The sequence below is a fragment of the Didymosphaeria variabile genome, assembly GCF_027946475.1.
Source record: "Didymosphaeria variabile strain IMI 356815 chromosome Unknown scaffold_2, whole genome shotgun sequence".
Lineage (NCBI taxonomy): Eukaryota > Fungi > Ascomycota > Dothideomycetes > Pleosporales > Didymosphaeriaceae > Didymosphaeria > Didymosphaeria variabile.
Window position 1 is genome coordinate 4,323,200 of NW_026611621.1, and position 12,305 is coordinate 4,335,504.

At 55.6% G+C, this 12,305-nt stretch overlaps 4 protein-coding genes across 4 annotated transcripts; 2 read left to right on the forward strand and 2 right to left on the reverse strand.

Moving 5' to 3' along the window:
- Positions 1-372: 372 nt before the first annotated feature.
- On the reverse strand, positions 373-3,841 carry TIF32 (eukaryotic translation initiation factor 3 subunit A; the record flags this gene model as incomplete). The annotated part of the gene is made up of 5 exons (XM_056211948.1): positions 373-749; positions 790-1,025; positions 1,077-3,469; positions 3,519-3,747; positions 3,804-3,841. The coding sequence occupies 5 exons, from the start codon at positions 3,839-3,841 to the stop codon at positions 373-375; spliced, it is 3,273 nt and encodes a 1,090-aa protein (XP_056075421.1).
- Positions 3,842-4,764: 923 nt separating this feature from the next.
- Positions 4,765-5,158, forward strand: GNG1 (Guanine nucleotide-binding protein subunit gamma; the record flags this gene model as incomplete). Its single annotated transcript, XM_056211949.1, has 3 exons — positions 4,765-4,925; positions 4,983-5,043; positions 5,096-5,158. 3 exons carry the CDS (start codon positions 4,765-4,767, stop codon positions 5,156-5,158), a joined length of 285 nt encoding a protein of 94 aa, XP_056075422.1.
- Positions 5,159-7,013: 1,855 nt separating this feature from the next.
- N0V89_003148 (uncharacterized protein) lies at positions 7,014-9,148 on the forward strand (the record flags this gene model as incomplete). The annotated part of the gene is made up of 3 exons (XM_056211950.1): positions 7,014-7,556; positions 7,607-8,618; positions 8,670-9,148. The coding sequence occupies 3 exons, from the start codon at positions 7,014-7,016 to the stop codon at positions 9,146-9,148; spliced, it is 2,034 nt and encodes a 677-aa protein (XP_056075423.1).
- A 1,620-nt stretch (positions 9,149-10,768) lies between these two features.
- Positions 10,769-12,200, reverse strand: N0V89_003149 (uncharacterized protein; the record flags this gene model as incomplete). The annotated part of the gene is made up of 5 exons (XM_056211951.1): positions 10,769-11,084; positions 11,135-11,193; positions 11,341-11,531; positions 11,781-12,065; positions 12,122-12,200. 5 exons carry the CDS (start codon positions 12,198-12,200, stop codon positions 10,769-10,771), a joined length of 930 nt encoding a protein of 309 aa, XP_056075424.1.
- Between the last annotated feature and the right edge of the window lie 105 nt (positions 12,201-12,305).

Below are 12,305 nucleotides of genomic sequence, written 5' to 3' on the forward strand. Positions count from 1 at the left end.
CAAAAGAAAGTCATAGGCATGTGTATAGGCAATGGTATATTTTGTGATCGCGGACTACACGCACAACGGGTCCTCGAAGATCATATCGACGTTAAAACTTTTTTAATCACCGTATGAAATTAGACATGATGCTACAAAACCACACCTCTGCTCTGTCTAATAAAAGGAGAAGGATGCCTGTCTGATGCACATCATACTAAGAATTGGAAAAAGCGGGTCTCCTGAACCCAATTCCAACCGTCCGTCTGCCCCAGTGTTTGTCCGCCATCCTCCATATATTGCCCAAAGTACCTGCTGTACCAAACATCACGCACAGCAGATCGAAGTCATTACATAAGCTTGAACATTGCCGTCGTTGAATGCATCACAAACTTACTGTCCACCTCTCCTGAACGCACCGGGCCTGTACTTGCCGTCGCTGGCAGCCTGTGCTGGGGGAGGACGCGAGCTCTCGGGAGCATCTCCCGGAGTGCCACGTCGGCCTGGGGCCACATAACCGCCTCCAGATGCAGGAGATCCTGTCCTGTCAGAGTCTTCGCGAGGCTTGAAGCCACCTCGACGCTCAGGCGCCTCGTAACGACCGGAAGAAGCGGCAGGAGACTCGTTGCGGCCAGCCTGGGACCCACGTCCGCTGCCTTCACGTTCTCGCCATCCGCCAGCAGCAGGAGCATCACCGCCGTCGCGGTTACGGAGATGAGGGGGAACAAAAACGTTCCGCCTGGGTGCCTCTTCAGCTGCTGGTGCGGGAGCTGCAGGGGCAGGGGCAGGGATTCGGTGGGGGAAGTTGACCAGCGGCCTTCATGGCCTCACGCTCGCGCCATGTTGGCTTGCTGCCCGCAAGTGCAAGTCTAGGAGGACCACCAGCAGAAGATGTGGGTTCTTCGCGGGCCGGAGTATCGCGGGCCGGAACATCGCGTGCCGGAGCATCGCGGGCAAAAGGTGCGGCTCCAGACTTCTTCGCGGCGCGCCTTGCCTCGGCCTCCTCCTCTCGCTGTCGCTGAAGGCGTGCTTTCTCGGCGAGTTCGCTGAAAGTTTCGTTAGCAGCTGTAAGATAATAACAGAATTCCAGTACGTACGCTCTCTCCGCATCGCGGGCTGCCTTCTCCGCCAAAAGCTTCTCCCGCCTCTCTGCTTCCGCCTGTTCCTTGGCTTCCCGTTCGGCCTCCTCTCTCTCTTGCTCTTCCCTCTCTCGTCGCTCTGCCTCCTCTCGTTCGCGCTTCTCCTTGGCAATGCGTTCTTTGATCTCTTGAACACGCTTCGCCTTCTTCTGCTCGAGCTCCTTCTGTGCGATCTTGCTGCGCTTCTCGAACTCTGCTCTGCGTGACTGCTTGACTTCGTTGACGAAGTTCTGGTAGGTTGGTACCAGCCTGGACAGACGGTGCTTCAATGCAACATCTTCCTTGTGCTTTTGCTCAGCCTCCTTGAGCTCTTCCTCTCTAGCCTTCTCGTATGCGTCCTCATCCTCCTTCTGTTGTCGTTCGTAATCATTCTTGAGATGCTTGATCTCCTCTTTGCGGTATGCACGCTCAAGATGGTCGATACGCTTGCCAGCAATGCGTAGCTGCTCACCGAGTAGATTCTTCTCCTTCTCGAGAGCAGCCAGCTTCATAGCACGAATACGCGTGGAGTCGAGCTCAGTGATGTCCTCTGGAAGATCCAGGTCAACTTGCACAGAGTCTTTGAGCTCTTTGATCTGCTTCTCAAGCTCCTCACGCTGCACGCGCTCCTGTTCTGCCTTGATTCGTGCTTGAGCACGCTGGCGCTGCTCTTCAGCAAGACGGCGGCTCTCCTCCTCCTTGGCTTGCTGAACGCGGAGGGCTCGCTTGCTCTGCTCCTCGCTATCCTTCGCCTGCTGTGCCTTAAGAGCAGCCTCCTTCTTCTGTGAAATGATATCGCGGCGAGCAAGGGTCTCACGATGTTCTTTCTCGGCACCTTCCTTGGTGCGAAGCAGGGCAGCCTCCTTGGCCTTTTGCCTCTCAGCGTTGAAGCTCGGGTCAACATATTGGCAGGTGACAAAGAGAGATTTTGCCAGACGAGTGAGCTGGGATCGGACGATCTCAGCAGGTGTGCTCTGGAGTCGCTGAACCGATCGTGCTTCGCTCTCGGCGGAACCTGCGCCTGAGCCAGGGTGCATAGCCTTAGCAGAAGAGAAGACGTCAGAATCAAATGTAAGGACACCAGCGGCGTGGTCAATGCGGATGGCCAGGTCTCCCTTCTTGCAACCGTTCATGATGAACTTCTCGATAGTGCCGCTAGTGACCTTGAATGACTCAGGGAATTGGGCGAGGTTAAGTACGAAGCTGATGTCAACTGAGTCATAGACCTGGGACAGCTGCTGGAACAAGCGAGTCAAAATGACTTGCTGGAGAGGGCCGATGTAGATTTTCATGGCCTCGTCAGCACCAATCTGCTCGAGGATGGGCGAAATCTTCTGGCAGATGGAAAGAGGGTGGAAGTCGACTTCAAGGATATTGTACAGATCCCGGATCTCCGGACGAGCGCGCTTGAGGAGGCCCTTGCTGAGTGCATCCTTGAAAAGAATGGCACGGGTAGGAGCTTGGGACATGCCGAGAAGGTTAGTCAAACGGGAGTTCTTGTTCTTCCTGGCCTCGTCTACATCAACCAGGGCACCTCGCGATCGGGAAGTGCTGATCACGGGGATGGAAAGTGCGGACAAAAGGACAAAAGAGGCGGTGTTGACGATGTCGGCTTCAGTAACGGGAGGATTGTCTTTCTTGGACTGTCCAGCGCCAACGGCAGCAGCGGACTGTCGCAGGAGGTTGTAGTAACGGCTCCATGCAGCGGCGTGGAAAAGGTAGTTCTCGCTGCGAAGGAAGATCTCGGTAAGATGCTTGAAGTAGTTGGCCATCATGTTGTTCTTTGCGGGACGCTTGCTCAAAGTGAGTAGCGTGTGAATGTCTTCCACACTGCGGAAGGCCTCTTGCCAAAGCTCAAGCTTGACCGCAACGTCCAACTGCTGGAAGCGGGTATCAAGGTGGCGCTGAAGGGTGTCTGGGTCCGACAGATTGATTGCGTGCATCTGGGAGGAGAACTTGGCAGCATTCTGGAGATGGTTGCGCAGAAGCTCACACAAACGGCGGAACTCAGTCTTGCGGGTGTAGTTCTGGCAGAACTGGAACGCCTGGAGGGCTGTCGACTGGTACATGATCTCGAGACGCGCATTGTTCTTGAAGATATCTAGCACCGTGCGGTATGTCTCCCAGAGGAACTTCAGCCATGGTGTAACGATGGCCCGGTCGGTGCGGTCCTTGGATTGTTCGCCAGAAACCGTGGAGAGGAGGATGGATTCGGGGGTCTCGGAAGCCTCAAGGTCGTCAATAGCCTTAGCTGCTGCCTCCTCCTCTACACCATCAGAAGGGCCTTCGGTGGCCTTGTGCACCTCGGCGGCCTTTGCCTGAGCATCGGTAACCTTCTTCTCCGCAAGTTCGATGAAGCGCTTGAATACGACCTGCCCACTATTAGCCCAGATTTTAGTCTTGCCTCTTAGTTGTTTATACCTCAATGGTGCCAACGTTGGTATTCTGTGCGGTGTTCTTGTATTGGTAGAGGCCGTCCTTTGCCAGTTTGCCTTTCCTGAGGTCGACGCATAGTTCGACAAACAGGATCATCACCGGCTCGAGCGAGGCGATGGGGCTGTTTCGTGTGCGCTTGGATATGACATGTTCGTGAAGGAGCTGTAGGGCGGCCTGGGGTTGCTGCACTCCGATGAGTTCTTGTGCGCGTTTGCTGGAGGGCCGTTAGCAACGATGCAATCGTGAGTGTTGGGCATAAAGGCGACGGACAGAGTATTCTCAGGCTTGCTGTGCGGCGGCGGCGCCATGCTGGGCAGACTGGGGATCGCAGATCCGTCTACGGTGTCGCTTTGAGGCTTCGAAGCGGGCTCAGCGAGGGGTTGCGCAGAGGTTCACGCGGTTGCGGTGGGCTTGCCTTCGAAAATCAGCGTTTGGTGTGCGCTATCTCATTAGGTTTAGGCCTAAGCGGGGGCACCGTGGGCAGTAAAGTCACGTGCTCAATGTCGACCACCACAACGTTGACGGCAATGAGTCGAAGTTGTAGAACCGTTGCCTTCGCATTGCAACATGGCGCATCCAGTCAGTGGGTAGCATACTGAGCATTCCGTGGTGATTCGGGGAGCGCTGCTTCATCCGTTGCCGATGGACTGGAACAGCTCGCGGCTGGTGCGGGCCCACCTTCCAGAACAACAAGCACTACCTATGCACAGTCATCGCAGAGCCAGCGGTTTGCTGCCAGCGTAGACTGACCGCTGTTCAGTCGTCACGCTGCGCACTACCAGCTCATCACAGTATTGACAGTGTGCGCAGTGAGCAATCCAATCTTGCGCCTTGATCGTCGCTGGGCCACATGCGGCTAGGCTGGGCACCAAGCCAACATCCGAGCTCTCTCATTCCCTCCCCTATCCCGTCCGCGCCCACGCTCTCCCCAGCACAGCGTTGCCCTCGCCTCTGCTCTGCCCTCCGCAGCCGCCGCCTGTGAACGTTGCCGTGACGGTCGCTGGCCCGCAAGTCGAACTCGCTCTCACGACCCGCCGCTCCTTACCCGCCTCTCCGCTCTCCCGTCTCTGGCACGTCCTCTGCCGCAACGCAGGAACGTCGCACCATCTCGCGAGCACTCCACGCATCACCAGCGCACGCCGCTCCACTCACAAACGCTCCAACCCACGGCCCTACGCCTCTCCTTCGCCATTCTTAGCCCCTCACTCCCCGCAGCCGCACGTTGCCCACCATGATGGCCGCTGCACCCTACGAGATCCGCACTGGCGGCGATGGAAAGAGCAAGAAGCAGAGCATGGCCGAGCTGAAATTGCGTCGCCTCACCGAGCTGAACCAGCGTTTGCGCGAGGACCTCGAGCGCCGCCGGATACCGGTGTCGGAAGCTGCCATTGAGTAAGACGCCGCCAATTGGCATCGGAAACAGGCAGTGTGTGCTGATGATACGCGTAGTCTTATTGCATTCACGGACAAGGAGCCCAAGGACTGGATGGTACCATCGCGATGGGGAACGGTGCGTGGCTGCCATGGCGTCAACTGCTTTGAATACGGCTGACAGTTTGCAGATCGACAAGCGGGACGACCCCTACGCGCCTCAGCAGAGCAACGGCTGCTGCATAGTAATGTAAACGACTCGAGATGGCGGGTGTCATGTCCAGCAACGGCGTTCATGCGGAGCCTTTCACGGCACACTTTTCATATACCTTTTTGGGGATGGCGGTGGATAATACCCATGGTGGTCAAAACGCGGCCTTCCTGGACCGACCATGTACTTTCAGCAATGTGTAAATTACGGGAAAGCGTTACTGCCTGCCTTTGCAGCGCAGCGGGGATCAGCTTCTGGGTGTGTCTAGTCGATTCAGCCTTGCCAGGTATTTCAGTATGAAGCAAAAGCAAGAGTTCTAATTCAACACATCCTATGTCTGTTTAGACTGTTTTGTCTAGCGAGCACCGCGAAGACCTCGATACAGTGATGGGCGGGTCAGTGTACGTGTCGCACGAGAATGAGCGACAATATAACAGGGCAAAGGTGAAGCTGCTCAGCACCCTCGAGATGTTTGGCTCCATGCTTCTTTTATACATCCACTTCTGGAGCAATTCACCATGGGCAATATCTGTAGAGGTGACTTATTTCGGGCCCGCCTTTTGCTTGTTGCAGCGGAGGCGAAGGATTCGTCGTTCTGTGATGGTTCCAGACATGTTCTGGTGTGACCAGGAGAGGAAGGTCATGTACGCCTCGTCAACGGCAATTTGCCAGTTAGGCGAGATTGGCCCGGTGGCGCGTCACCTCACCTCATGCGTCCATCCGCGAACAACGGAGCAGACAGTTTAAACGCCTTCTCACAAGTAAGCGCGGAGATGGTAGTACGGGCTGACGAGATAGGGTGGTATGCGCTGCACCACTGAGCCCTCGAGGAGGCCTCGAAAAGGCCCCCGGTCGGCGTGCCTTGGCTTCGGCGTCGGCTCGCACAGGAACACAGGAGGCCTGGGCTGCTACGGGGGCGGAGATGACGCTGGTTGGTCCAGCCAACGACGCTCATGCAAGGGCTCGGCGACAGCAGCATCAAGTGCGGGATGTCGTGGAGGTTGCAGGACGATGTCTACAAAGTCGCCGATGCTTGTGCAAGACATGGTGAGCAGCACATGATCAACAGAGAAACACCGGCCATGGCAAAGTTGCAACGAGGTTCTGGCCGTTGGGTGTGACAGATGGCCCGTGACGGCCTGCAGATGTCAGTTTCAGTTGTTCTGTTGACGGATGCGAGTCAGCAGCGGGTTTGTCGTATTTTCGCGAACTGCATGTCGCGCTCTCGAGGATAGGCGATGCTTAATTCCAAGTCGCGACGATGCGCACTACATATACCTGAAGCGTGTGGAGTGGGAGATGATCTCTATAGGAGCCTCCCTAGTCCAACTGCTCGGAGCCATTCCGTCTCGTGATGCGAGGTCCGGCAATGGTGAACAGGTGGTTAGGGGGCCATCGTGGCAGAGGCAGCAGACGAATGAGACCGGCAAGCCGCATGCTACCCCAGAATGCTATTGACATACAACGGCAGGGCTCGTATTGATCGGCGAAAGAGCTCAGCCTGGCGCAGCCACGGCGTTGACCGCGGCGCGTGAGAGGGATGATTTCAGCACTCGAGCGGCGGTGCTGGCGTTCGGACGTGGGCGTCTTATCGTTTGTAAAGCGTGGGGTACAGCGGCGCAGGGGTCACGACGATGCTGGCCGTACGGGAGACGACGTCGGCTTGCCGTCGATTCCTCCCCTCTTCTCCCTCTCTCTCTCTCTCTCCAGCTAGAAGGCGGCCTATCGCGCTGCCTCGGACGACCAGCGCTATTGATGTCCCGCGTTCAGTTCGGGTTTTTGCGCGACGGCTCAACCTTGGATTCCGCTAACAGCAGCCGCCCCACCACCTCACCAGCACGCAGAAAATCCCCTCTGGGGTCTCCAACCTGAGCGCCCGTCTTCGCCCTGTCGCATAGATGAACGGCACCACCGGTGCCCCTCCAGCATGGTCTGGCGCCGAGCACTTCGACATGGCCGGCTCCGAGCACGATTTCAGCAATCTCCTCGACTTCGATCTCGACTTTTCCGAGTTCGCTAACGGTTCCTCCGTCGGCCACGGCGGCCAGCAGCTCGAGCAACTCGCCGACGAGCTCGACGTCCAGCACCTGCACAACCCCTTCAGCCCGCAGATCCAACAGCAGCAGCAGCAGCAGCAGTCGCAACTTCGCAATGGTGCTCGCACGCCCGGCGCGCCGCAGCCGCAAAGGCACCTGGACGGTCGCAACGGCGGCCACCCCCACAGCATGCCCCAGCAGAGCGGCTTCTTCGAGTTCAGCATGCCGTACCAGCAACACGGCGTGCCTGCCTTCACCCAGGCGCCCGACATGTACCGTCCGCACGCGCAAGTGCCTCCCACGCCAAATAGTATGGAATTGCACGGCGACCCGTCGCGCTACCTGCAACAGATGGATGCGCACCAGGCTATGTTCGACGGGCGATTCCAAATGCGCAAGGACGAGGTATGTGGAGTACGGAAGAAGAGAGACTATCATCACTAACCACTGCATAGTCCTTCACTCCACTGGTATCGCCCGCAGTCACGCCTCATGAGCCCCGCTTTCAAGTACACGATATGACCACGGTGCCGGGCGCATACTTCAGTCCACTAACCTCGCCCGCCCTGAATGCGCAAAACTACCCACATGCGCAAACCCACTCCAGCCACTATGGGACTACCTCCGGAAGTTCTACGGGAGCATCACCGGTGGATGTAGATATGGACATGTTGGAGGAGCCCGCCATGAGCCAGTCGAGCCAGGGCCGCAAACTCAGGAGCGCAACTAAGAGGAGCGCCCCTACGCGGTTCTCGGCTGCCCCCGCGCGCGTACGACAGTCTCCCATTGTAAAACCTGCGAGGCGAAAAGCTACCGTGTCATCACTCATCCCTCCCAAGGAAGTAACGGATCTGCTGGAGGAAGAACGCGTCCGTCGTCCTTCGTCCAGTGGAGCGGATCTACGTCTTAGCCGCGAGAGCTCAGAGTCTGATTCCATATCTCCAGGCCCTCTCTCGGAGATGGGACCTCCACCCAAGCCGACTTCGGTGCACCCGTCTCCCGCAATGAGTGCACAAACTTCTGCATCAGGGGTTGCACCTGCCACTCCAGCTTCTCTGATGCGCATTCACCCATCGCCTACTTTCGACGATGCAGATGCACCACCAGCATTGGACGACTTGACATTGCCGGAAGCCTCTTTGGACAGGCCGCAGCTATCACGGATAGACACTGCACTTCAAGAAGACCAGGATACACCAAGATTAGCGGCACGGAAAACACCTAAGCTGGGACCATTGTCTACCCCGTCTGGAGCTTCTGCGCAGTCAGGGAAGCCCAGTCCCAGTCCGATGCTCAGCGCCATTTCCTCTCCTACAAGTCCAGCATTCTTTCCGGGAACCAACAGAAAGGCAGATCCAAAGTCCGCTCGTCCGTCTAAGAAGCGGAACAGCGTCACTTCGACACTGGTGAGCCCTGCTCTGCGACCGAAAATATCTCCTAGCATCAAACCATTACTTCCTGACGGCTGTAAGTGTATAATGTCTTGAAAATCATTGACGACAAACTGACATCGAGTAGCCGTCTCTGGTGACACTCACGCGCTTCTGCTCGCCTCCAAGTCGAATTACCAGAATATTCTCGATGGCACAGTGGTTCCGGGCGTCTCCTATCCAACATCGCTCTCCACGAATTTGACCTCAAAACGAACCTCGCACAAGATTGCCGAGCAAGGCCGCCGAAATCGTATCAACACGGCACTGCAAGAGATGCAAGCGCTTCTACCATCCCCGCAGCTCGGTGCCAAAGAAAGCAAAAGCCCAGAGAGCATGACTGCTGCGCAATCGAACAACTCGAAAGCGGCAAAGGTCGAATCCGCCATCGATTACATCAAAGCCCTCCAGAAGCAGTGTGCAGAAAAGGACAGGGCACTCGATCAGAAAGACCAAGAAGTGGAAGCTCTACGCAGAGAGTTGGCTGCATTCAAACGATCGGACTCGACGGGAGCAGCATCAAGCGCCGACACAGCGCTGCAGTCCACCGAGGAGAACGGTACCTGAAGAGCCACGAAGCGCACAAAGACTTTGATATAGATTATGCCCGCAGCGTTTGTTGTTTCTAGCATGCATCCTACAACAATATCGGCATCCTGTACGGCGCATTGTGTCGGCTTCGGCTTTTGGTTCATGATTTACAGTATTATGAGCATCATGCAAGATCTATTTGCCAGTATCGTCATTTCCAGGTACCGTACCACCAACAGCTAGTCGGAGAGAGTCGGAACAAGGACCCTGTACTGATTCCCATGCATACCCGCGCTTGCTTCCGCGGGGTCGGGTCATGCGGGTGGAAATTGGAGCGACTGGACCGGCGCAAAATGGGTCAAGGGTTGCAAAATCTTTCACGCATGGGTGGAGTGGGGGCGTGGGTGAAGAGGTGAGCTTAGGGAAGGCGTGGTACCAATGGGCGGGTCTGATTGGTTGGTGGGAAGCCACAATACAGCGCGAGGAGGCCGCGCTTTTACGTGACGAAGGGAAGACGTCGGTGTGCGTCTGCTTGCGAGTTGACCAGCTGTTCTGGGAAGCCGGTATGAGCACATGATTTACAAAGAATGGCCATGTGGCGCGGACGTGGGATGCGCCTACGAGACATACGTAGCCGCACTCGAATAAGATTCTACAAGAAGGGAGATCCAGGTCGGACCCGTGTGAATCTGACGATGCCGGCGCTAGTAGGGGAACATCAAAGCGTGGTCGCGATCTCATGGTCAATTAGCGTAGACAAGCCCTTAAACTACCGTCTCTAACTACCATTTGACCGTTCTACCGCTTGATCTCACATAGCGATCCACATATAACATCATTCCTCCAACGTCATCATCTAATCTATCACACAGCATCACCTCCATCCCGAACGACCCCATCTTCTCAGCGGTTATATTCACTTCTTGCGAATGTGCGCCCCTCTGCGGCCATGTACTTTCAAAGCGGGACACAACCCAGCCTACGAAGTACTCGGTACACCTCCGTACACCACGTAGGCAGCCGCACGCGGAACTATACGTCGTCGTGACCGCTTCCTTGAACAGTAGTATATGCATTGGGCAGCTGCGCAATGGGGATGTGCTCGTGTACGAGGTCTTGGAACTGGCTTCCTTCGTGTTCAGAGTAGAAATACCACAATAATTAACATCTATTCACCTTAGCATGCAAGTTCGAATGTTATCGGAGAAGGTATTCACGTATGCCACCGGACACTAGCAGTATGCCGCCAGGATGAACTCATGGATCCAGCAGCATGGTTGCTGGGAGGGGATCGTAAAGCTTAGTGAGCTTGACCGGCAGAAGCTCTTCGAAGTGCGAGTGTTTCATCCGGCCGAATGGTGCGAATTTGCAGATCGTGATCAGATCATGTACTTGTCTGCGAAGTACAGCGCCAAAAAACTGTTGACGTCCATCAAGATTACGATTTTCGAGCCGGTAATGTGCACCCACATGCCAGCATGTAACTTACGACTCTGCATGTGAGACACGGAATTGAATATATCGGTATCTCTACACCACACTGCAGTCCGGCAAGGCAATACATTGAGCACACTTGGAAAAGGCTGAAGATATATTACTAGTCTCATAGACCCTGCACTGAGAAGGCTGATTGTTCTTCCCCGAACTAACCTCCCATCACGCGACGCAGCCCTCAATATCCCCCCTCAACTCCTCCAATCCTTCCCAGAATGCTTCCCCCACAGTCCAGCACCTCACATCGCCGTGGTACCTCTCAAACAGCGGGCTCGGATACCAGCCTCCAATCCCTTCATCGTAGTAGAAAGTATCTTCGAAGCTGAAGGGCCAATCAAAGCGCAAGTGGTTGGCATAGGCGTTGGAGAGTTTGCTATTGCGGAAGAGTGTGTGGTGGTGGTGGACGAGGCGGTTGCGAAGGGACGGCCAGGCGAACATGTCGATGGCTATGGGGTGGTGGGTCGAGGATTGTAAGGCGCTGGAGAAGCGAATTAGTGCGATGATAGGGAAATGCGAGGGTGGAAGTACCTAGGGCGCAACCACGTTGGTACTCTGTCGAGTTCTTCTTTGGTCGGGTTTAGGTAGTACTGCGAGCTTTTGTCAGTTCGTTGTCGACGTAGACACCTCTACTGCTACAGTACTAGATCATGATTGTGGGTGCCGTATTGCGCATCCCGGAGTGACACAGTGTACGCAGATTTTTGATGAGGCATTGTTAGCGACCCAAGACTTACCTTCAAAAGCTTGAAACTCTTATAGCTAGCCGCCAACCGTTCCATCTTGCCACTTTTTACAAATAGGAACTGGTCCACGGCTTTCAAGATCTGCAATACCGGGCTCTGTTTCCAGTCGTCAAAAGTTGTCCAGCCGTCTTTGATCCCTTTGAACAGTAATCCGGCTTCCATGCCCCAATCAAATGCACTGCCTGAAGAAAGGTTAGACACACCTGTTGATGAAGGTAGGCGGCTCGAATATATTTTGTTGAAGATTTCGTTTGATTTGCGCCATATGGGGCAGATGGGCATGTTGGCAGATGAAGCAGCACTGGCAGGCTCTGGAATGTGTAATATAATTGGAGATGGGCAGTTCCAAGCACGCCCAAACATTTCTATTTCTTGGATGAAGGGTGCAAAAGCAGCCGTTGCCGGGGAGTCTGGAGCTTGAATAAGAGTACCTTGGTGCGTTGGTCCATTTGTGATATCGTCGAGGCCCAGACTGAGATCTAGCGCACTGTCAGAGGCCGATGAGGTTGGCAGAGCGATCGGCATCATTGACATGCCATCCAGATCTACGGCGCGTGCTGTCGCTGGTATTTGAGGATTGAATTCGAATGAGTGCGAGGTGTACTGCGCTTCGGGCGGCGAATTCTCGGGTGATGGCAGTGAGGGCGCCGGTTTGGCATCGGTGGTCGCTTGTGAGTATGAGATAGAGTCTCTACGAAGTCGGGGAGAGGCTGGACCTACCAACGGTGTCAGTCATCTCATTGCCCCCAGTACATCGTGTAAGTGTGCATACCAGCACTCTCGTCCATCGGCATGCTCTCCTCAGGTGTCTCGTCAATTGCACCGGCCGTAGCTGAAGCGGTCGGCGCCATCCTTCCAAAGACTTCCCCTCCAATGACATTTCTCACTCCGTCAATTACATCTCTCAGCCTCTCGTTTTCTGCTCTCAGCCCTTCGATCTCGGTGAGAAGGCTCGC